This window comes from Pipistrellus hanaki (genome assembly GCF_964339955.1).
Source record: "Pipistrellus hanaki genome assembly, chromosome: 5".
Taxonomy (NCBI): domain Eukaryota; kingdom Metazoa; phylum Chordata; class Mammalia; order Chiroptera; family Vespertilionidae; genus Pipistrellus; species Pipistrellus hanaki.
The window spans coordinates 29023693-29048867 of NC_140507.1; the positions used below are offsets into that span (position 1 = coordinate 29023693).

At 39.0% G+C, this 25175-nt stretch overlaps 1 protein-coding gene across 1 annotated transcript in view; it reads left to right on the plus strand.

The window, feature by feature from the left end:
- Window positions 1-234: 234 nt before the first annotated feature.
- TRPC7 (transient receptor potential cation channel subfamily C member 7) overlaps window positions 235-25175 on the plus strand; it is a 110866-nt gene continuing 85925 nt past the window's right edge. The window contains exons 1-2 of the mRNA XM_084884528.1: window positions 235-353; window positions 8907-9684. Coding sequence (XP_084740654.1) covers window positions 352-353; window positions 8907-9684 — 780 coding nt within the window. The 5' untranslated portion in view covers window positions 235-351. The remainder of the gene's footprint in view (window positions 354-8906; window positions 9685-25175) is intronic.

A 25175-nucleotide genomic window follows, 5' to 3' on the forward strand; every position in this document is an offset into this window, starting at 1 on the left:
AAAGCAACTGTCTGGGAGAGGGGGTGGGGACCAACCCATCACCACTCCGCATGCCAGTCTCACACACGGATCCTTCTCCGTCATGTTCCTTGGGAAATTTCTCCCGGATCAGAGGAAAAACAGACACAGGAAGGCGGGTCTGCTTCGGAAGGCGAGTTTTTACCATCACAGCACAAAGGAGTGAAGTGCGCGCTTTCACATCCTTCTAACTCCGCTCACTGGACCAGCGCTATACTTCAGCACCACGGAGAGCAGCACCTCCTCGACTACCACCCATGGGGAGCCAGATTCCCTCGACTCAACTTCAGATTCCCATTTAAAGAAGAGATAAGCCTTCCTATTTCACCCTCAATGTAAGCAGCTATGATGATTCTTTCATATTGTTTTTTTCCAATAGAGGTTGTTATCTTACTGAAATATAGAATTAAATTTTTATTAGCCCTCTCCCTCTCTTGCATTGCTTGAATACTTAGATGTAAATCTAGATCTAAAATCTTTCTTATTTGTTGGGTTGGTAGAGAAATTTTTTTTACTTCTCATTCAAAGTCTAAGTTTACAACTCATCCTGGTAGCTCAGTCCTTTGTACTGGAATGTAGTTTAAGCTCAGAAGAGAGGATTGTTTTCTATTTCACTACTGGCAGTTTCTTAATTAAATGTTTGTTTGTTTGTTTGTTTGTTTGTTTGTTTGTTTGTGGTTATACTTATTCTTAATATAAATATGAGGGTAGGATGAGGGCAGAGGCTATATTTTAATAAGTAGGCACAACTAGAGAATAGGTGAGAAGAAGAGATTATTTTTCTTTCCTTTGCCTTGCTGAAGATACATCCTTTAGACATAAATTTCAACATAATGAATATATTAGATATTCTTAATAAAAGATCTAATCTGAGCAGGGATTTGACATAAGCTTTGAAACTGGAACACAGAATCTCCCTCTTTAAGTTTGAATTTGTAAATTCACTTAAATTTGATTGAATAGACATAACCAAGATGTCCCTGCTATTCACTGTAATTTAAAGGCTTAATGGATTCAGAGTATATTGAAAGAGGAAATAAAGATTGACCTTGTCTGGTGGAACTGCATGAATTTTTGCCTCAGAATGCCACCTGCTGGTGGGTCCTATTTTTGAAACACTGGGCACAAAGATTTATGAATGAATTGACATTAAATCCAGAATATCCATTATGGATATAATTCAAACTCACTAAGATATTTTAAACTTAATTATTTAACAACTTATAAAGGTCTATGTCACAAATATAATTTCATAAAAATATCTTTCCAAAAACATTTGTTTCTAAGCTTAAGGCATGCTAACTCCTTTAGGCAGTAATTAACCCAGAAAAAATAAGAACTATGGAGCATCATTGAGATTAATTGCAAATGCATGCAGTATCCTTCATGAGAACTTCCAGGATCTCTTGCTTAGGAAAAGCAATCAACATTTTTCCCCAGTTAAATATTCACCATGCTACTTTTTTCAGGATCGTCATTTCACAATTTAAGAGCCTCTCTTACTCTTTTGGTAGATGTTCATTTCAAACTCTGTTATCATCAAGGTCAATGAAAAAATATCTATTTTATTACAAGGCAACCCTTTGGGGAACAAAACATAACTATTAGAATTTGTTTCAGCTCTATCTGGGGCTATACACAATGAGATCTAAACATCCAGTTTCTTAATTTCCCAGTTCCAAACAGACAAATAAGGATTTTAAAAAAAAGAAGTAAAAGAAGCACACACAACTCACTAGTTATACTTGGATGGCTAATATATAAGGTACCTATAAAATATTGAGAATAACCTCTTTTGTAAATGTTTACAGATATAATGATTTGGTGAAAAAATGCTGATAAAATAACTTATTAACAGTCAGGAGCACTAGATAATATTTTCAATCTAAGGTTGTTTGGAAAGTATATATTGGTATAATGCATTGTAATTAAAAGCAGGATACTTTGCTTGTTTCCTATAGGACATGACTGACAAGGTATATGAACTCCTATATATTCATGGTATAAATAGGTGGATATATTTATTCAAAATACATGTGTTGTATAAATTATTATCTCTAGCTTAGGTGGCAACTTGAATACTCTAGATCCACAATTATTATAATTGTAATAAACTAAAATACTTAATGTTATCCAACATTACTAGAGCACTTACTAGGCACTGTAATTTATATGCACTATCTTATCTCAACTTCAACAGAATAAGGAAGATGATACCTAGAAATAAGTTGAATGCCTCTGGAAATACATAAAAAAAAATTTAGGAGTATTATGAAGAAGTGGGAATGCCTCAGTCTTCTGCCCCAGTCATCCATATACCCTTTGATGTTAGCAGTCTCATCTTGCAACTTATGGGCCACTATTTATAGAGGAGCTAACTAGAAACTAATTTTTCATTGAAACTCAGTTACAAATGGGATATAGTAAAGGATTAATGGCTCCTATTTTTGTAAGAAGCCACAATTAAACATTAATACCTCTATTTTACTGGTCTTCTTTAATGACTAACCTCAAATATATCAAGAATATAAAAATATATAAAGTTATTTGATCATGCACCATAGGCCAGGCATTGTAAGTACTAGATGCCAGGTATATATACCATATAAGCTAGTTATATTCTTCTGCCCTCAGAAATCCTGCACTCTACTGAAGCATTCTACAATATAAAGAAACATAGAAAATGCAGGAGGAAGACGGATGGCAATAGTATATCAGCCAAAAGCACTGGCTTTGAAATCAGACTCCTAATAGTGGATTTACCACTCACAAGTAGTGTAGTCTTGGCAGTGTTTAATTTAGTTGAGCCTCATTTCATTATCTACTAGATAATAATAATAATAGTACTATGTCATGCAGTAGTTTATGAGAATTTAAAATGATGATGCATGTAAAATACTCAGCAGTTGCCTGCCATGTGGCTTGTGTGTCATAATGCTAATCATTATAATTGATCAAGGAGGAAAATAGCTAAGCTTATCATATGATTTGTATAAGTTTAAAATAATAATTCATATAAAGTATTTAATACAGTGTCTGTCAGATGGCAAATGTGTGATAAATGTTAACTATCACTATTATATTATATAGCGATTTAGAAAAATAGCCAAGTTGAAAAATAACAGTGTAAACTGTTAGCCAATTTATAATCATTTACCTACATGTACTGATATGTAGGGTTTTGATCTTTACTGTCATGGACATTTGTATAACGCTTTATAGTATTCAGGGCATTTAGCATACATCACTTCATTCCCACTGTGGTTCTGAAGCACATGGAGGATAGATTCAATCATTCTCTTTCCATTGGTAAGTGAGCTGAGGTTTAGGAGAAAGTTCTAAATCACTTGACTATTTCACCGCTGTTGCTCTGGACTAAAATTCAATACGCACACTTGTATAGACCAGAACTAGGTTGTCCTGGGTAACGGGCCTGACTCTTGGATTTTATTTGTTTCTATGTTCAGTTGTTGAATGTTATAAACTGAATTGGTTAAAGGCTTGGATAATTTCCAGACACCTATGGTGCATATCCCAATAAAAAAAAAAAAGACAACAAATATCTCTAAAAAGACATTTTGATTAAGTGGCCTTTTCTCATCAGTAATTAACAACAATCCCTGCACTTAGGATACAGAATTCATACTTCTCATGGATCACTGACATCTGGCTTCCTTCAGACTAGCTGGCTGATGCATCTTTAAGATCAGCTTGATAAAAATAGCAACCAAGGGCTTAAGAGGGAATTTAATAATCAGTTCTCCTCTCAAACATAGTTTTGCTTCCACTGGAACCCTTCTCAATGACATCAAATGTCAATGTATGCATTTATGAAAAATGAAAAACTGTATCTTAATTGAGGTATTTGATGAGTTTGATCACTCACTATTCTCAATAATATATGCAAATAAAAATTCATTTGCATTCAAAGTTCATTTTTAAGAAAAATATCAAAGTACGGCAATCAAATGCTAATTGCACCATAAAGAGAATCATTTTGCTCCTTACTGACCCTAAAGCTGTGACAAGATCCCCAGAGTCTTTCAGAGAAACACATCTCATTCATGAGTGTCAGCTTTGGCCACCAGCTTTGGTGGCCCAAATGACTTCCTCTTTCTGACTATCTTTTATGAGTTCTTTCCAATCCAAGTGAACCACATAGCTAAAACCTGACTAAAGTCATAATTAAATGACAACAATATGATAGCCTAATGTATTCCTAGGTGTATAAATATTGAAATGGGGGAACTAGGGAGAGGTGTATAAAAGGGTATTAACTTTCAACTTTAAGATGAGTAACATCAGAAGATCTAATATAAAACATGGTGACCATAGTTGGTAACTGAAATTTGCTAAGAACTTACATGTTCTCATCAAATATATATGTGTGCATGTGCGCGTGTGTGTATAATATCCTATATAATAAAGTGGTGATATGCAAATTGACCATCACTCCATTACACAATATGGCCACCTCCATGTGGTCAAAGATGGCCGCCCCTATGTGGACACAAGATGGCCAGCAGGGAAGGGCAGTTGTGGGCGATCAGACCAGCTGGGGAGGGCAGTTGGGGGGACAAGGCCTGCAGGGGAGGAAAGTAAGGGGCAATCAGGACTGCAGCGGGGGAGGAATTGGGGGTTTTTATCAGACCTGCAGGGGAGGGCAGTTAGGGGTAACCAGGCCAACATGGGAGGGCAGTTAGGGGTGACTAGGCCTGCAGGGGAGGACAGTTAGAGGTGATCAGGCTGGCAGGGGAGGGCAGTTAGGGATGACCAGGGTGTCAGGGGAGGTCAGTTTTGGGCAATCAGGCCAGCAGGGGAGCAGTTAGGTGTTGATCAGGCTGGCAGGGGAGTAGTTAGGCTGGAAGGTAGAAGCAGTTAGGGGCAATCAGGCAGGCAGGCAGATGAGCAGTTGGGAGCCAGCAGTCTTGGATTGTGAGAGGAATGTCCGACTGCCCATTTAGGCCCAATCCCACAGATTGGAGAGGGTGCAGGCTGTGCTGAGGGACACCCTCTATCCCCCATGCATGAATTTCATGCACCAGGCCTCTGGTGTGTGTGTGTGTGTGTGTGTGTGTGTGTGTGTGTGTGTGTGTATAAATAATCACACATACGTGATAGTGTGTAAACTAGATGGTGAGATTTCTTTTATTATGTATACATATGTCAAATAACCACAATGTATACTTTAAACATTTTACTATTTGATTTGTCAGTTATACCTTAAAGCTGAAAAATAAATGTTTGAAAAATATTATTAGATGGACATCAGGATAAAAGGCCTCCACCAATATCTGGATTAATTCATGTGGTTTCAGGGTCTGCTGTGAAACACCTGATGTTGGAAGTAATCTCTCTGAGTCACATGTATGCTTGTGTGCATACATGATTTGAAGGTTTTATCAATACCAAATTCTGCTAGGAAAGAAGCAGAATTAATAAGTCCTTGAACATCCAAATGTATACCAAAGCTGAGGTTTTAAGGGCTGGGGGAAAAGGCTTATTTACTACTCCGGGTTATCTGCTTTCATGGTCATTTGTAAAAAATGCATGGCAAGTGGTGAGGACATTTTAACTTTGGGCAAGTACTATCCATACATATGTATTTTTCTTTGATAAGATGTAGGTAATTGTTATAGAAACATCAAGATATATATGATGCTCTACTCTTGTGTAGAAATTACTTGTCCTAAGGTTTATTCTTTGTGTCATCTACCTCAGATTCTCCACCCAGAAAATATCCTATATAATAGGATACTTATTATATAGGATATTTAATGAGAATGCTAATACCTTGATATGTATGTTTGTTTGTGTAATGAGGGGAATTAACAAATAATGCTTTAACATCCTTTAAATTTGTAGGTTGTAGTGTCTATGATAGTCATGTGGACTCTGAATTTAGATTGGGTACTTATGTGTTCCTTGTGAACTGTTTCTCTACTCTGACTTGGTTCAGTAGTTATTATATTTCCTTCGAATTAATCTCTCCATAGCTTGTTGTTGTGTAATAGTTGTATATTCTTGACCTTGGAGTCTGACCTATTTGCCTTCTTGAGCAGACCTCTAATGGAAAGTGATGTAGAATCAAGCTCAAATCCCTTCCAGGACAGCTGCCATTTCATCTCTCGCATACTGCTCAGATGCTCTTGAGTGGATACTGCTTTTTCTTCGGTAGAATTGTGATGTCCAAGTCCTAAAATGTGCTCCCTAAAGGGGTAGAAGCATCATCGTACAACAGGCTATATATTAGTCTTTTGCAGGCTAAATTCCCACCTGAGTCTGTGTATACAGATGACAGATCTTGAAACTGAATGAGTAACATTCATTGAAACTAGCCCCCTTGGGAATAAAAATCAGGTGAATGCTTAGCTTTCAACTAAATCACCTCCTCTTCTTTTGAAAAACCTATAATAATACATACTTGCATCCTATTTGTGAGTCCCTCCTCGACTGTACTCCCAACCTATGGTCTGCTTTGGCATCAATGAGCAGACAGCCTCTCTGGAATAGAATTGTTGAGAGTAATGGGCTCAGAAGGAGCTCATGAACTTGAATCCTAAAAATCTTTCTCCAGCCATTTTCTATCAAAGTGCACTTTAGAAAAGTGGATGGCAGTATAGATGCTCTTCCTAAAGGAGCATAAAGCACTCTATTAGGCTTTATCACCCACAGCTGCCTTTTGAGGGAGTTGCCCATAATTATGCCTTTTACCTTTTGCAACTAAAGAAGCTGCTCCACTGACTAGTTTAGCAATTTCTCCCAAGAAGTATGACTCAGGCCCAGGTAAAATGAGAGTACAAATTCTGACCTCCAAGTCTTTGCTTTAGGATCCCCTAAAGGAGCTAAAACCAAAAGGTTCTCAGAAAGTTAAACAGTTAAATGAGCAGAAAACTAAATAAAGCCCTTATTTTATTCACAAGACTGACACTACTTTTTTTTTTTAATCTCAAATCCTTAGGTTTAATTTAAAAGCCTTCCTCTGTGATTACTTTTTATAAATGATTTAAGTGAAATACTTAGTATTCTTAATGCATGGAGGCATGACCAATAACAAACAGAAAGTGAGAAACATGGAAAGTAGTCCAAAACAAATACCCAAGTTCTTCCTCTTTAGAACATATATTCACTTATTGAAATGTATGCCATTCTAATAGTACTTGAGTAATATGAGTAGAGGTAGACTAGAAAAGGAGAATAAAAATATAAGTAGGGCCAAGTGGAGAATCAGAAAAGTTTGAAATGTTCAAGTTCTTAGAGAGTTAGGAAATGTCTGGTCCAGGTTTTTTTTTCCTTTCTTTCTCTCTCTCTCTCTCTCTCTCTCTCTCTCTCTCTCTCTCTCTCTCTCTCTCTCTCTCTCTCTCTTAATAGTTAAAGCATCTTGAGCTCGGGACTTGCTCAAGATCTGAAGACTATTGGAGATGAGTATCTGGTTCAAGCTCAAATTACACTATGGCTATTTTCTCTCTAGTCTGCCACTTTAAAACTCTGGCAAACTAAACATTAGGTAACTTTTCCAAAGTCACAAGGCTAGCAAAAGTGGACTGAGGCTTCTGATTCTAAACCTTCTCACCTCAAAGCCCATCTCTCATCCATACTTGTTTCATTATCTTCATCCGAGATAAAGGAAACAATATGATCTCATAAGGTGGATGCAAGAATTATGCAAGTAATGCATGTGAAGTACATTAACTTCTTAGTATAGCTCCTGGTATGTAGTAGTTGCTTAATAAATGTTAATAACTTTTACTAGTAGTATATTATTAACTCTACACTATGTCACAATGGGAAAGAATAAGTTAGAAATGAACCTGTATATAAATTGACCTGCCCTCTCATCCATAAAAAACACCTAGGTTTGATCCTAATAAGTTATGGCTAAATTTTTTCAGGTGGGCTGCAATGTGACCATCAGTAAGTGGGATGATGCTCCCTGCCACATCCTGACCTTCCATAGCACTTAGGCTCCATGGGGACAGAAAGTACGCACAGTCCCCATACAGCAGGGGTGGGGAACATCAGTCCGTGGGCCATATAAAGCCCACAAAATCATTTAGTCTGGCCCTGCCAAGGCACTAGGAGTTAATTAAATGTTTGACCAAATACAGCAGGCTAATTTTTAAGCTGATGATTTTGTAGGGCTCTCGAATGATGTTATAAATATCTAAATGGCTCGTGGCAGAAAAAAGGTTCCCTACCCCTACCATACAGGATAGCAATGAACAAATGTGTGACTGGCTTGCATGTTATTGCATTTTGTCACTGGGAACAATACAAAGGCAGCGGTATCCATGGTGGCCATCGCTATGGCACAGTCCTTGGAGAAATGAGCATATCAATAGGCAGAAGGAGACACAATAAAACCAATATTGACTAAGTACTTTCGACATACATATCACCTCATTTAACCCTCCTATGGACCCTATGGCACACACAAGTTGTTCACATTGTACAGGTGAGAGCACAAAGAAGCATTGCACTATAGTGCAGAGAAGTTAAAGTGACATACTCAACTTCGTACAAATGGAAATAAAACCGACAGCCCTTGGCCTGTGTCAGCCAGATCAGCACCCAAACCCACCACCTCCATCTCCCATTACACTCCACCTAAAACCACATTTCAGCTCTGCTACCACTCCTCCCCCCAAGTGGTGTAGATGCTGGATAACGAATTCAACACTTTCACTTGAATAAGAATAGTTCAGGTCGTCTAATTTATCTTAATCTCAGTAATAAGACAATTATTTCTAATAAAATTTCATATTTTTTTCTAAGATTCCAATCATGAAATTTTTCTTTATCACAACAATTTTTATTTGCTCTGTCCCTGGGGAACCTACAGGCCCATAGCAGAGTAACCGAGCTATCTTTGCCTTGTCACCCCACAGGTTGGGGAGCAGCACTTTCAAAAATATGCAACGCCGGCACACAACACTGAGGGAGAAGGGCCGCCGCCAGGCCATCCGGGGTCCCGCCTACATGTTTAATGAGAAGGGCACCAGCCTGACACCTGAGGAGGAGCGCTTCCTGGACTCAGCCGAGTATGGCAACATCCCGGTGGTCAGGAAAATGCTGGAAGAGTCCAAGACCCTCAACTTCAACTGTGTGGACTACATGGGGCAGAACGCACTGCAGCTGGCTGTGGGCAATGAACACCTGGAGGTCACAGAGCTGCTACTCAAGAAGGAGAACCTGGCACGGGTGGGGGATGCTTTGCTGTTGGCTATCAGCAAGGGCTATGTGCGCATTGTGGAGGCCATCCTCAACCACCCAGCCTTTGCTCAGGGCCAGCGCCTGACGCTCAGCCCGCTAGAGCAGGAGCTCCGAGATGATGACTTCTATGCCTATGATGAGGATGGCACACGCTTCTCCCACGATATCACACCCATCATCCTGGCAGCCCATTGCCAAGAGTACGAGATTGTGCACATCCTCCTGCTCAAGGGCGCCCGCATCGAGCGGCCACATGACTACTTTTGCAAGTGCAATGAGTGCACCGAGAAGCAGCGAAAGGACTCCTTCAGCCACTCACGTTCCCGCATGAATGCCTACAAGGGACTGGCAAGTGCTGCCTATTTGTCCCTGTCCAGTGAAGACCCTGTCCTCACCGCTCTGGAGCTAAGCAATGAATTAGCCAGACTAGCCAACATTGAGACTGAATTCAAGGTAATTCACCACTTACCACCCTGCAGGCAGCTTGTGCAGTGGGCTCTTCCAGGTGTGCCCATTAGCCAAACAGGTTGTCTTCCATCTAACACAGGTGAAGGCGTTGAGGTCCTGTCTTTTGGGCTCACGGGGAGGAGGGCACTTCCTCAATCTGTCAGATATAGACCTGGGGGGGGGAAAGCAGCGCATTACATGGAATATTTGAAACCATGTAAGTGTGGTAGAGAGGTGACTTACACACCAACTCATGCTGAAGAAGATAAATGGCAGGCATGCAGAATTACACTGTGGTTCTGGTGCAAATACCTCAGTTCTGCCCCCAGAGAGCTCAGGAGTGCCTGGAAGTCCAGTGGTAGTTTCCTAACCCAGGTCTTGGACTTGCAGTCTCACCTGCATGGTTCTGATTGTCTTGTGCACACCTCTATCCCAGCCTGGACTATGCTAATCCTAGACTCAGTCTCATATCTAATGCTAGAAAGACTTGGCAGCAGCTTTACTCAATTTAGCAAGCTATTGCTTTGTCCTGTCAAAGGGCTGAAGAGAAGACACATGAAAATGAAAACTGTCTGTAGAGTTGGGCTTATTACCCTAGTAGATGGGCATGGGACAAAGCCCTGTAATTCAGCCACCCTGATAATACTTGTACCTACCGGGTGAGCCTAGGAGAAGGCGACCATCTCCAAAGTCCACTATTCAATTGTGGGCCTATGTTTTTCCTTTCAACTGACATTCCCCCTAAAAGAGAAGACTGGGGCCTAATTCTTTTTACAGTGTTTAGTAATAATTAAAAGCAAACCATTTAGTGAGCACTTACTGTGTGCCAAAGACTAAGCACCTTAATATGATGCTGTTTAATCCCTTCAGCAATCATTTATATATTATAGATACCATTATTACCCTCATTTTATTCCTTATTTGAAGATATGTCTTATTATTATTATTGATTTGAGAGAGGAAAGGGGGGAGAGAGAGAGATACTTGCAATCAAACCCGGAACCTAGGTATGTGCCCTGACCAAAAATTGAACCCACAACCTTTTTGGTGTATGAGATGATGCTCCAACTAACTGAGCCATCCAGCTATCTTCAATTTATATGAGAGCTATCTTGGGTGTTATCCTGCAGGAAATGGAGAGCCACTGGAGGTTTGTGATTATGGTATGTACTAAAATGATGAAAGCTAGTTTGGGGAGTTTACTTGGCTGGTATGTAAGGTGAATTAGAAGATTTAGCGTGTGAGGCACTGCAACTAAAGAGGGGGACGATTTAGCTTTGCATGCATGAGGCCAAGGAAACCTCTCTGTAGGAGTGGGATCACCCACACTCAGGGACAAAAGAACCAGGAAGTGCAGAGCACCAAAAATTGTGAATAGATGAAGAATATTATAATTAACTAGTTTTATTCCATCTATCCTCCCATCTTTGACCCATTTGCTAAATTGAAGACACTTTCCTACTCCTGCCTTATACATAGCCTTATCTAGAAAAATTGGTGGATGTAGATGTAGAGATTACCCAAAGAAGTTCACAAGAAATGTAACTACTGCCTCTCCTTTCCTTGTTTCTATACAATAAACTCCACCTACCAGCAATAAAGTTAATGATGTCCCAAGGAAACCTGGTGGAATTTTGCTGTACCCTGGGCTTCAGACTAAATCTGCATATACATCATGTGGGGGGGGGGGGGGGAATGGCTAAGCCAATTAATTTAGATACTTCTGGCAAAGAAAACAATTCAAGGAAAAAAATGTTTTCTTAATTCGATTATCTGAATAATGGCACACAACTCGCTACTTATCTGAAATCTGGGAGCATGCCAGCCATTCTAAATAAAATTATGCTAGATTAACATTTGCAGTTACATCTGGGCTTTTTTTTTTTTTCCTTTTAATAAAACGCGAAGTCTTATTTATTTTAGTGTATATATAATATCTAGAATTGGAAGTTTACTAAAAGCATTTATAATGGTATTTTTATTTTAAAAGTAAATTATCAAAATTATAGACAATTAAGAACCTACTAACATGATGACAAATGCAATGATTTAAGCAGATAAGAATTCACATAAATACACATTCACTAGCTACTAACATCCCCCTTTGTTTGAAATGTCTTTTAGGTGTTGACTTAAGTGTCATAAATTAACTTAAGTGTCCCGTCAGAACTGTATCACTTATTAAACTCTCCTTGCATGTGGATTCCTGACATTATAAATCTTCTTGGAGAAGAGAACAGCTTAGCAAGAGGGAAGTCAAATTGTAATAAAAGAGTAAAGAGTAAATGCATGTGTTGTACAGTGCACTCTTTTGGAGTCTGTTCTGCCTTAAGGGAACTACACATTACTGACTGTAGCCATGTGTTACAGAGATGACACAGGGTATAGCACAGCTATCAGGTTCTCGATGGAGATGTCATGTCATCCTTCAGAGCCTTTAAAACACACATTCTGGGAGTGACGCTCCTGACTAACACTGTGCATGAAAACCTGATTCAGTTGCTGAGGCTATAGTTTTGGGAGACATTTTAATTTACCACCAGAATAGTCCAGTACAGCTAATGTCAAGGTCTCCAATAAATTGTAGCTGGTGTCAGGTGCCTGCTAGAAAACCATTATTTTTAGTGTGGAAATGATACAGCTGTTCAAGGATTTTCTTATGCCCCTCTAAATCTCCTTGGGTCTAGAGAAATATTAAAACTCAATGTGGTCACTGAGGCCTTCCTAATATCTTGAATGGTGCCCAGTAATCTAGTAAGCATTCCATAAGTATTTAATAAAGAAAATCCTAAAAGGATAATCATTTCAACTAATGAAGCAAGTGATTACTATTTCTATGGTTTAAACTCTTCCTGCATATATGGATTTAATAGAGGTATTTGATGAACATGGTGAAATGGGGAAGCTCTAAAGGTTATAAGATAGCTGAAGGGATAAAAGCAAACCACATTAAATAACTAAAGATCAATCATTAAATGCACTGCATGGTGCCAATGATCATTAAACTCTGGAGGGTGCTGTGTGTTTTCTTGGTCTTGCCCACAGTATGTGGTATCTGAGAGCACTAGCCACAATGACATTTTGGTTGATTGGTTTATCTATGTGGTACGAGACAGAGAAGGGGAAATCCAGCATGGAATGGACTATTCAGAGGTGTTTCACTACTGCAACAGGTTCTGCTCTCTCTGTGTAGAAGCACCTGCAGTAGCAGGGTAAAAAATAGGACTTTGTCTACCTCAGTTAAGTTACAGCTTCTGCCACCAATAATATAATAAGGTCTCTCTCTACATTTCTCTTGAATGAGTCTGCTTGGTTTTCTTTATTGGTCATATTTCTGATAAAAACTGCTCAGGGTTCACTTTATTTTGCTGGTGTCTTCCCAAATTATTTGGCATTCTGTTACGCATGTTGTTTATTAATGGAGCTATTGTTTTGAAAAGATTACAGGCATTACATCTTTCTTCCAATTCAGAGTTATGACAACAGCAATACCTAACAGGGGTGAGATGGGAAGGGGAGGCAAGAACAGAGAATATTACAGAATGAGATTCAAGGCTTTGAAAGGAAGAAACAGGATGGGGACTGGAGGGACCTGTTGCTCTCTCATCTTTTGCTTAAATTGAAAAGTATCCCTTGTTCCCAAGTCAGGGAACTGTGGAAGCCCAACAAACACTTTAGTAGGTAGTTATTTAGGATTTTATCATTCTGAATAACAATAAAACTACAACTGAGAAAGCATTTCCTGCTGACAAAACATCAGCAAGGAAGCTGCTGACTGTGCTGCAGTCACATGCAATTTATCCTTACAGACCACAGAGGGGAAGAATAGGAGGCAGAAAGATAGACTTGTATCCTATCTTGTTCAAAGTGTTGATTAACTTTCTATTTGTCAATGAGCTGCTATCCACATGTATTATGAAAAATAAGTAATGAATTAGGTATTAATGTTTGTGTTGCCATTTTAAGGCCAATAAGAAAGTGTGCCTAAAATACCACAAATTAAAATGCAAATAATGACAAATCAGACCAATTTACCAAGTGCTATGATTATGATCTCTAGTGAGATCTCATTGTGGAAGCTAAAGATGTTGAGATGACAGTTTGTAACCTACTTGCAAACTTTATCAAAATGGAAAAGAGAAGGAGAGAGGGAAAGGAGAAGAAGTGACTGTACTGTGGTAGAGACAGCTCAGAGCACATCTGAACTCTGGCCTTATGGAGGGAGCCAGGAGCCAGGAAGCCTGAGGAAAGGCCCACCCTGGGCCTGAGGCAGAGCCAAAGGCTGAACGAACCCATTGCCTCCAGTGGAATCTGTGTTTGCACCTATTTCTCACATGCTTTGAATATTTTTAGAATTTTTAAATTTTATAGATCAACACTCTGGGAAAATATATTTTCTTGAAGTTTGAAATCTTGACTGGTAGTATAAACAAATGCCCGCTTAACATACACAAAATGACTTGAAAACGGTTTCCTTTTCCATTGGAAAAATATTTTTTAAACTTTGGAGGCTGTAGGTCTTAAAAGCAGTTGTTATTTAAGAGACTGGCAGAAAACTCCTCAAAGCACTCACTTATATGCCATCCCCAGTACCCTCAGTGATCTGTCTGGGTCATTCAACTCTCCAATTGAGTACCTGGTAATGCAGAGCAGAAGCAGAAAGAGAAAGATGACATATGTCAGGTAATGTGCTATGGTGGAATGGCCCCCCACCAAGCATGTATAAGTAAGGTGAGGTTAAGAGCACCCATGTCAGTTAAGAGTCCACACTGGGGCCAGGATCATCAACTTTTGTATCTGACAGTAAGATCTGGGGACTGGCTTATCTCAAGAGAAGAAACAGAGGTGACCTTTGCCATGCTAGCTTTGTCTTTTTCTACTTTTCTACCTAAATGTCTGGAGGAGCATTTATTAATGCCAGAATCTTCATTAATAAATCATAACAGAAAAAGAGTTAATTAATCTGTCCTTTAATGACTATTTTTTACTGGGTCATAACTAATGCCTAAAGTCAAATGATTTTCCTCTTCTGGGGTTAATGCCAAGAGTATAAGCCAGTGTCCACTGGGTGACAGGTATATAGGTGGTAAAGGAGGCCACTTTGTTCAGTAAGGACAAGGGCAGTGGACAGGCTCTGGTGAGCACCCAGGGCAGCCATGCTTCAGTTCCTCAAGGCTTTGAAATAGAGCACAAAAAGCTTGGCTCTGGAATCTGACTGACCAGGTTTCCAGTCCCAGAGTCATCCCCTGGCAACCATGCAATCTCGGAGAATCCAGTGGAAATTAGTTTTCTTATCTGAAAAGCGGTAAGCAGGTAGGCATTAAAATTGTAAGAGGCCAGAATGGATGCTTATTTTCCTCACCCAAACTCTTGCTCTTACCCTAATCTCTGTGACATCATGGTTCACCCAGTTGTTAAGAGCTTTCCATGTCTCATCCCACTTAACCTCAAGAAAGTCCTGGCACATATTAGGTATTCAATACCTAATATTAGCTCAGTCAGTAAATGAGTTGGTGAGTGACTTAATGAATAATGGCCTCCCAGGGTACTTATGAGGATTAAATGAGATGAGCAATATAAAACATTGCAGAGAACCTGAAACTCCCCCACAACATACACACAAAACTCAGTGAGGATCCCTTTTTGTTCCCCAAAGCCCAGTGGATTTTCAGTGCCACAACCTTTCCTCCCATAACAACTTAAGTGTCAGCATTTCTTCTATTCAAAAGGTCTTCCTGATTTTGGTAAACTTCTCTCCTTGCCCACCAAGACATCTTTTCAGACCAAGAGATAATATAGGCTGTACATGTAAGCTCTGTGGCTAAAAAGAGGGCAAGGGGATATTTTCAATTGGAAAATGCAGACAGTGAAACTGAGCAAGCCTGGAGTGCTGCTAAGTATTGTGAAAAAAAGCAGCATGGGCAGGAAGACTAAGGAGCAGAGGAGAGAAAAGAAAATGGGCAGGCACAGCTCCTGTGAAACACAGAGCGATTACTTTTTTTTTTTTTTAATATCTCCATGAAAAAATTCATCATTGCACACACAAAAAAATTTTTTGAGAAAAAATAATTTCCTATACAAGTATAACTATCATGATGAAATATCAGAGATATGGAGAAAATAGAAAGAGTTCTTAGAGAATATTAGTCAAGGAGAAGTAGCACAAATTAAATCAAATGGAAATGAGGAAAATACAGGACTTAACTCTGAAAAAAGTTACAATACTATATAAATTACTTAAAGGCATGTGTTTTACTAACAAATTCACCTTCAGATTAATATGGAAAATATTCCAGGAGGGTGAAATGGGAGATGGGCTGTAGACTTTCAAAATATCAGAACTGGATAAGCCCTCATTCAGAGCTACCTGATAATTTACATTCAGCATCGTTAGCCCTCTAGTATGAGCCAGGCTCTGGGTTGGATGTTGGGATGAAATGATAAATAAAATAAAGTTCTTATCCTCAGAACCTTCTAATCTAATGGAAAAGATCAGTATTTTTCACACAACCACACCAATAAACACAGCTTTTACAAATCGTGCTAAGGAGTAAAAGGGCAATTTTAAAAGAGCTGACTTAGTGGACAGCTGACTGTGTTTGTATACACACATGCACACATATACATGTGCATGTGTTTAAAGAGGATATAGTGTTTAAAGAAAACCCGAAGGTATGAAAAAAATAAAGAGCTAGCATGGAATGGGGAAATGGTTCTAGGTGTAGAAGTAACACATGAAATACCTCAGTGCAGAGAGTGGAAAGAGAGGCCTATTAGAGAATTGTGAGTAGCTCCCCATTGCAAGGAGTGAAAAAGAGAGGTAGCATGTGTTGAAGAAGAACACTTCAGACATGACTTTGCCATTGGCAGCTATGGCTAAAAGATGGATTTCATTTTAGGGTGAATGGAGAGCCATTGGAAGGTTTCATCAGATAAGGGAGTGATTCGTACCTGCAGTTTGGAAAAATCCACTTTATCTAATATAGAAATTGATTGGAGGGGACCATACTGAAAGAAGTTGGATGACCACTATAGGAAGGGGAGGTCCACTCAGGAAGGGGATGAGTGGCACCTGAGTGAGGAAAAACCAGCACATCCCAACCAGTGGGTGATTCATCACAATCAGAGTAACAGCACAGTCAGACAAGGTTCCTGTAGAGGTGGAGAAACTCATTCCCCAGGTCTGGGCAAACTGTTCATTGCAAAACACTACCAGCACAAAGATCCTGTAAAGCAGGTTTAGGAGTAATAGTCCCAGAATAAGAAGGATTCCATTGGATTTTGACATTTCTACTATATTTTCCAGATTCTAAGGACATCTTTCTCTCTCTGATGGCTGCGTGAATCAAGTAAAATTTTAATTAAAGTAGAGGAAAGTGGCTAAATTTTACCTCCTATTTTGATTCACCTGTAGCAGGTTTTAGCATAAAGGTATAGACTAGATCTCTCCTTCTTCCTCCAAAGCTTTGGAGTAGAAACTTACTCTCATAGTGCTAGAGGCCAGAAGTCCAATACCAAGGTACAGGGCCATGCTCTCTCTGAAGGCTCTAGGGAAGGATCCTTCCTTGTCTCTTCCTAGCTGCCATGATGATTCTTAACTTGAAGACACATCACTCCAATCTCTTTTTCTATTGTCACACTGTGGTCTCTGTTTGTATCTGTGTCCCTTATTCTCTTCTTATACATTCTTATAAACAGCAATCATTTGGGATTAAGAGCCAACTACTCCAGAAGGACTTCATTCTATCTAATTATACCTGAAATACACTATTTCCAAATAAGGTCCCAGGAAGAATGTGAGTTTTCAGGGAATACTATACAACCCAATACCATGGGAAGTACCAAGTTGAGATGAATTGGGAAAGAATGAACCTCACAGCAGGGCAAGATAGAAAGCTAGAGGTCAGTTATTCTGGGAAGCCAAAGACAGTCCTAAAAGTAGGAGTCAGTCTGGAGGAAAGGAAAAGGGTGCTGATGCTTTTCTGTTGACCAAGGTACAAGTGGAGATAGAGAAATTGGAATTCTGTGCATCTGTGCATATAGTGTTTGGGAAAGCTGGTGGGTACGGGGTGGGAGGTAACTGACAGAATAGGGGAAATTTAGAATTGGGGAACTGCCCCTCCTAAGTACCCATTTTCCCATACCTCAAAAATGCACATGCACACATACATATGCATATATATGTATATGTAGTGTGTTTGTATGTATGCATGTATGTATGTCTACATGTATTATTCAAGAAATATTTCTTTTGAACTTACTATGTGAAAAGCTCTAGAGGTTGGAACACCCAGAGACCATCAAAGTCCTGTAACCTCTGCCTCACAGAAATTACATGCTAATTAAGACCAAGGAAAACATACATTGCTGGTGTGTGTGTGTGTGTTGATAAATTAAGTAAAAGGAATCATAAAATAAAATTGTGATCTTTCTTACTCATTCACTCATTACCAAGATTTTTAGTCTCTCCAAATTGATGTATATAAACCTAGTCCATTGCTTCTGTCTGAGGCCTAAATTCCATTATCTGTATCTGTAACCTCTCACTTTCTCATTCCCATAGTAATAGATACCTAGACTGCCTCTAATTTCTTGTTACCTCAAATAATGCCGCAAAGAACATCCTGTCCCTGCTTCCAATTCTCATTTAGCATTTGTGTGCTATAGACCCGTAAGGTCTGCTCTTGGCTCATTCCACTCAGCACCACTGATGCTCCCGACACCTGCCCTTAGGGCTTTGGTTTGCCATGTGCTGCCAGCTCTAGGTATTACCCTGCTTTCTAATGTTTGCCAGTGTGAGGAATGTAAAGTGAGTTTACTTTGCATTTAATTACTAATGAAGCTGGGTGCTTCATATATTGTTCAGCCACTTGAGTTTCTCTTTTCTGTGACTTGCCTCTTCCTATCATCCTTCACCCACTTTTCAACAGACCTTCTATTTGGGGGTATTTTTACATTTTCTTTCACAAGTTACTCATATATATTATTACTAGTTCCTTCTTTACTTCAGGTATTGCAAATATCTTCTCCCAGTCTATCACTGCTCTATTAGATATGTACATGGAACCTTTTGTTGAGCCAAAAAAAACCTTATTTTTGAAAGATTTTGTGCATTTAGTTTTATTAAGAAATTCTTCCCCACCCAATGTCACAAGGATAGTATCCTATATCACACCCATTTTTTTCTTCTATTGCCTTCAGAGATATACCATTTACTTTTATTTTATTTTACCATATTTATTGGGGTGACATTGGTTAATAAGATTATGTTTCAAGTGCATTCCACAAAGCATCATCTATATACTCTATTACTTGCTCTCCACCTAAAGTCAAGTCTCCTTCTGTCATCGTATATTTGACCCCCTTTTCCTCAACCTTGCCTCTCTCCCACTTCCCCTATATTTGTATCTATTAGGGTGGATTTTTTGTTGTTATGTTTGCTGCTTTCTGTTTTATATCGCACAAAAGTGTGAAACCATATGGTTCTTGTCCTTTTCCATCTTTTTAAGTCCATAGTACAATTGGAGTTTACTTTTTATAAAATTTTATTGTTTAAAGTATTACACATAGTAGTACATATGTCTCCTTTTTCCCCCCATTGACTTTCTCCCAGCCTCCCCTACTCCCTGTCGCATGCCCTCATCCCACCCCACCCCCAGTGTTTTGTGTCAATTGGTTGTGCTTATATGCATGCATACAAGTCCTTCAGTTGATCTCTTTCCTCCCCTCCCCAACACTTTTATATATAGGGTGAGTTTGGGTCAGATTTTTGCTTTTCTCCATGGGTTAGTTTCCTAGCACCATTATTAAATAATCTGACTTTTCCCCACTATCCTGTGATGCCACCTCTATAACACACCAATTCCCAAATACACAGGTTTCTGCTTCTGGCCTTTCTATTCCAGTCCAGTATCCCAGTGACTATTTCTCTACCCATTTCTCAAGTTTTATTCCTAAGACTCTGTTGTATGACCTTTTATTACCTGATATGGAGATCCAGTGATATTTTTCTATGCATAGATTTGTTCTATGCAATGCTAAAAGACTATATAAACAATCTGGAATCCTGGTTTTCTCATTAAATATTGTAACTTTGGCACTTCCCTCATGTGACATCAACACTTTATAACTAACAGTTTCTGGAAATTTTCAGTGTCCTGTGTTGCTAGGACATTTTAGGTTGCAATCTTGGGGGAGTGGGGTGCTGTGACTAACAGGAGAAAAGACAGAGCTTATTCATATAGAAGTCCCTAAAAGAAGTAGCTACCTGAACAATAAAAGACCTAATACATATGTCACAATAACAACTTAGTGGGGAAAGAGAGAGAAGAAAACAGTTTCTAAAGAGAAAAAAAGGACTGTTAGGAGACACTCAGGCTTTTGGGAAAACAAATGGAAGGCATGAGAGTTTGTGATGTTCTCACCTGAGTGTGAGGGGTCAGTCTCTTTTCTTTCTATAACACCCACCTCCACCCTCTCACCCCCAGCAGATTTATGGTGGCTATATTTTGGGGAGGCTCTGCTAAAAAGTTTAAAAGAAGTAAACAAGTTAGGCTGCTGTTTATTCAGAAAATTTTAGCTTAAAATATTCTTTATGCCATTCTGATGAATCAAGAGTCCCTACGTGTATAAATAAATAAATAAAACTAAATCTCTGACAATTCATCACTGAGTTTCAAACAATCCCTGTGGCCCAGTATAGGGTGAGTGGGTCCCAGGGGCTGAGGAAGGGCCACGTGAAAAAGGACATCTGAGTCCTCAGCCAGGGAGATACAGACAGGCCCGTGTAGGGAAGGAAAAATGATTTCCCTCCACCCTTCTGAGTTCATAGCTTTGTACATTTTAGTGTTTGGTTTTTAGGTTGTATAATGGAAAAAAGTCATGGTTCTTTTCTTCCTCTATTAGGCTGTAGGGGAGGGGAAAAATTGTTTTCCCTCTACCCTCTTGCTTCTCCAGCTAGAGCACTGTAACTGTAAACTAAACAGGCAAAAGGCGGATTAATAAGGAAAAAAACACACATAAGTTTATTGTACATATGAGAGAACTCAGAAATTAGTAACTCAAAGTGATGGTGAGGACTTTCTATAGCTCTTAAAATTCAGTTTTAGAGAAGTGACAATGCAAAGGATAAGGACTTGGAGAGAGGTATAAAATTGTGGATGGTAAGTCTAGTAGATGAGGTAGATGAGGACTAGTTTTAACCAGGTTTGTTATATTGATAATTCCAGTGCTGTCGCTAGGCTGATAAAGATCTAAAGTTGTTTTGTCATTGGTAGAGAAGGAAGGGAGGGCACCCTTACAAATAAATATATGTCCAGCTTTTAGACAAGTAGGGGGAGGGCAGAGAGCTTTTCTGTACCTACTTCTTCTTAATTGCTTTCAGCTCAATATAATCCTTATACCAAAGTAGCATATTTGGAGATGGCATATTCTGCTACCCTTCAAACACACGAATTATAAGTTGGCAAATGCCATTGCATCTCCTGGATCCAAGATAGAGTTCCATTTAACACTAATCAAGAAAACTGACAGAACTGTACTTGACTGCAAAGTGAAAAAAATATCCATCATTCAGAAACTTCACTTGTTATGAATGAACTAGAGGCCTAGTGCACAAAATTCATATAGTCAGCCTGGCCTGCACCCTCTCACAGTCTGGGAGCCCTTGGGAGATGTCCAACTGATGGCTTAGGCCTGCTCCCTGCCAACTGTCCAACTGCCAGCTGTGAGCCCGCTTCTAGCTGAGTGGCACTCCTCCTATGGGATCACACTGACCACCAGAGGGCAGCTCCTGCACAGAGTGTCTGCCTCCTGGTGGTCAGTGTGTATCATAGTGACCAGTCATTCAGTTGATTTGCATATTAGCCTTTTATTATATAGGATTAAGTGTCTCCCTCCTTCTTTTCCATTTCTAAAATATGTAATCAGTGCCTATCATGATATACACTCACAGTATAATGATAAGAAACTTTCAATAAACACTGAATTTCCCAATACAGGCTTCATTTTAAAACATGCATTGCCTGAACAATAGGAGGCCATGAACTTATCCATCAGCTCTCCACAAAACAGACCAGGTGGTATATAGTACAATCAGCACTCTTATAGACCTCAGTAGGTCTGCAGAAGTTGGAAAGTGTGGTCTCTGATCACAGTATGGGCAGTATGATGTAAGACCCAGGAAAAATAAGAAAACTGAAGTTGTATATCTAGTCCTAAAATTACAGTGACATAAGAATGATTGAAGCTAAAGTTTTCTAAATATTATCACTTCTCAAACCAAAAAGGACTTTCCAAATGCTTGGTAGCATGATTATCTTTCATATTACACACACACAAACAACACACACACACACACACACACACACACACATCCTAGAAATAACACACACTTTACATTTACTAATAATACATTTGTTTGGATGCAGTGGGGAGCAGAGCTCATGCTTTTATTCTTAGGAACCTAATACAGTTGCTGACCTATTGGATGATGAAGACCAGGGTGCTGCCTGTTTAGTTAATAGTTCTTTCCAGCTTCTCTTACATACTTTGAAAACAGTGGCCCAAGAATCTTTCTGATGACAATCTTCTCTGGTAAGTATTGATTTTGCTTAAAGTCTGTACTCCAAAGAATTCACCCAATACCCTCCCACAGCATACCAGAACCTTGATGTTTTATGTGCTTAAAACTGGTATTTTAACATATGGAGATGAGCTCCAAGAAATGTGCAGGAAAAGGACAAAAAAAAATGTTTTACTTCAGCTAAAAAAAAAGGTGAGAGCAAGACTTCCTCCCTCCCCAATGGCATCTCATCTCAGATTACCAATTTAGAAGTCAGACATCAAAGAGAGTTGGATCTTTTCTTCACCTAAAGCTGGGCGGAGAACCTTTTTTTTTTTTTTTTTTTTTTTTTTTTGCTAAGGGCCATTTGGGATATTTATAACATCATTCAGGAGCCATACAAAAAATTATCAACTTAAAAATTAGCCTGCTATATTTAGTCAAACATTTAATTAACTCATCCCTAATGCCTTGGCAGGACCAGACTAAATGATTTCAAGGGCCTTATGTGGCTCGGGGACCTGACGTTCCCCACCCGACTTAAAGGAAATGTTTGATGAGTGTTTTCATGGTAATCATTAGAGATTGTTTGAGGAAACCAAATAGCTTGGAGCCTTACAGTCTCTCTCCCGAGGATATGGCATATGTCACCAGTGACATGGCATCATAAAGACCTTTTCAGGCAATGCTAGGATGGAGCCTTGATAGATGGGGCTCCCAAAGCAGAAGGAAAGGCACTGAGTGAGGAGACCAGGCTCCACCATAAACTGCCAGGTGACCTTGGCCCAGCCACTCACTGCTCTGCAGCTCTCTCTTCCTCATTCATTAAGCCAGGTGCTTAGACTAGTAATCTTTAAATGAGTTCCTACCTATTAGCCCTTTTTGCTCCTCATTTCTATTGAGCACTTTGATAAACAACATCTAAGCTGAGATTTACAAAATGATTATTATTCCTGTTTTACAGATGAAGAAGAGACTAGAGTGGTTAAATGATTAATCAGCAAAAAGAAGTCTTCCTTCTGTGTGCAGGACTTATCAGTGTAGATGGCCACTTGACAGATGAATATTTAAATCATCTCCTTAGGTTGGAGTTGGAGGTAAAAATCTGGGGGACATCAGCAGATAGGTAAGAGTGGAAGCTTTGGAGATATATAGATGAAATCATGTCAAAGCCTCAGTCTTTTTTTTTTAATCTTTACAAAATAGGCACATAGAGTCCTACTTCCAAGTGTTATTCAGTCATGCACTGGATAAATTAGTTTAGGCAAAAAACTAGATTCTGATTTTCCTGATTACATTTGAAGTTATTTAAATGTAATCACTTATCTTTTACTCATGTCTTCTGAGGCTTTTAGAAACTTACTGTAGTTGTCTATGCACAATATAATGAGCCTCCATCAGTCAGCTTTGGCTTCAAGACAACTCTTAAGAGTCCAGTATACCCTCCTTGCTATTCCTACATCAATTCCCCAATAGCCACATCCCAGCACTTACTTGCTCCTCAGCCTCCTACAAATAAAATTCTTAAATCAGAATATATGTACTAAGTGATTTTATGCAAATTTATTAAGTCCTATAATGTGGCATGTCCTGGGCTGCAATATACAAATAATTAGTTAAGTATGAAAATGCCAAAAATACAGATAGCACTTTGACAGGGCTATTGGGCCCTAAGAACAAAATACTGTGGGTTTCCAGAGCATGAACAGTGCATTTCCCCTGAGACATAAGAAAAGTCATTCTGGGGTTACCTTCAAGCTGATCTGAGGAAGGAGTGGGTTTCTTAGAGGAGGCAAAGAGGAGCATCAGTCCAGGCTTGGGAACATAATGGACAGAGGCACCAAAGTAGAAAGAATGGAGCATTCTAATAAATCATAAGCATATCCCCCTTTATCCACAAATTCACTTTCGGCAGTCACACACAATCAACCGTGGTCTGAAAATAATAAATGGAAAATCCCAGAAATAAACAATTCATAAATTTTAGATTGATCACCATTCTGAGTAGTATGATGAAATTGCAAACTATCAGCTCTGTCTTGTCCAGAAGGTGAATCCCTTTTCCCTGGGTATCCACACTGTATACACTACCTGCCCATTAGTCTGTTAGCAGCCATCTCAGTTATGGGACCAATTGTTGCTATATCACAGAGATTGTGCTCCTGTAAACTTTATTTTACTTAATAATGGCCCCTAAGCACAAAACTAGTGATGCGAACATTCAGATATGCCTAAGAGAAGCTGTAAAGTTCTTCCTTTGAGTGAAAAAGTGAGTACAATACAATAAAATACTTTGAGAGGGAGAGACCAAATTTACATAACTTTATCACAGCATATATTCTTGTTCTATTTTATTAGTTATTTTTGTTCATCTCTGTGTCTGATTTATAAATTAAACTTTATCATAGGTATGTATGTGTAATAAAAAAAAAAATTCACGCAGTATCTATAGGGTTCAGTACCATTCAGGGCTTCAGGCATCCATTGGGGGGTCTTAGAAATGATCCCCCATGGAAAGGGGCACTACTGTAATGATTTGCCTAACTTTGGTTTTTGTTTTATAATAATCAGGGCTCTACATTTTTCTAATTGCTACTTTGCCATATAGTCTCATACTAGCATTTTGAGCGATCATGAGAAAATTTTTAAAAATTACTTCTATACATATGTTGTTCTATAAGTACTCTTCAAACTTGTCTCATGAACATTTACTATTCTAAATCCATAATGAGGTGAGTCATGATGTATCCCTGGAAGGGTATGATATCTGGTGATGCCAAGTCTAAATTAAGAGTTTCTCTGAAATGTTTTCATAATATACATACAGTTAATGCAAATAAGATAATAGGTCACAATAGCTCTGAACCTTTTTCAATCTTATTTTCATTTGATATATTTTTAAAAACCAACAAAGTTATCAAACATCAAGCAGAGA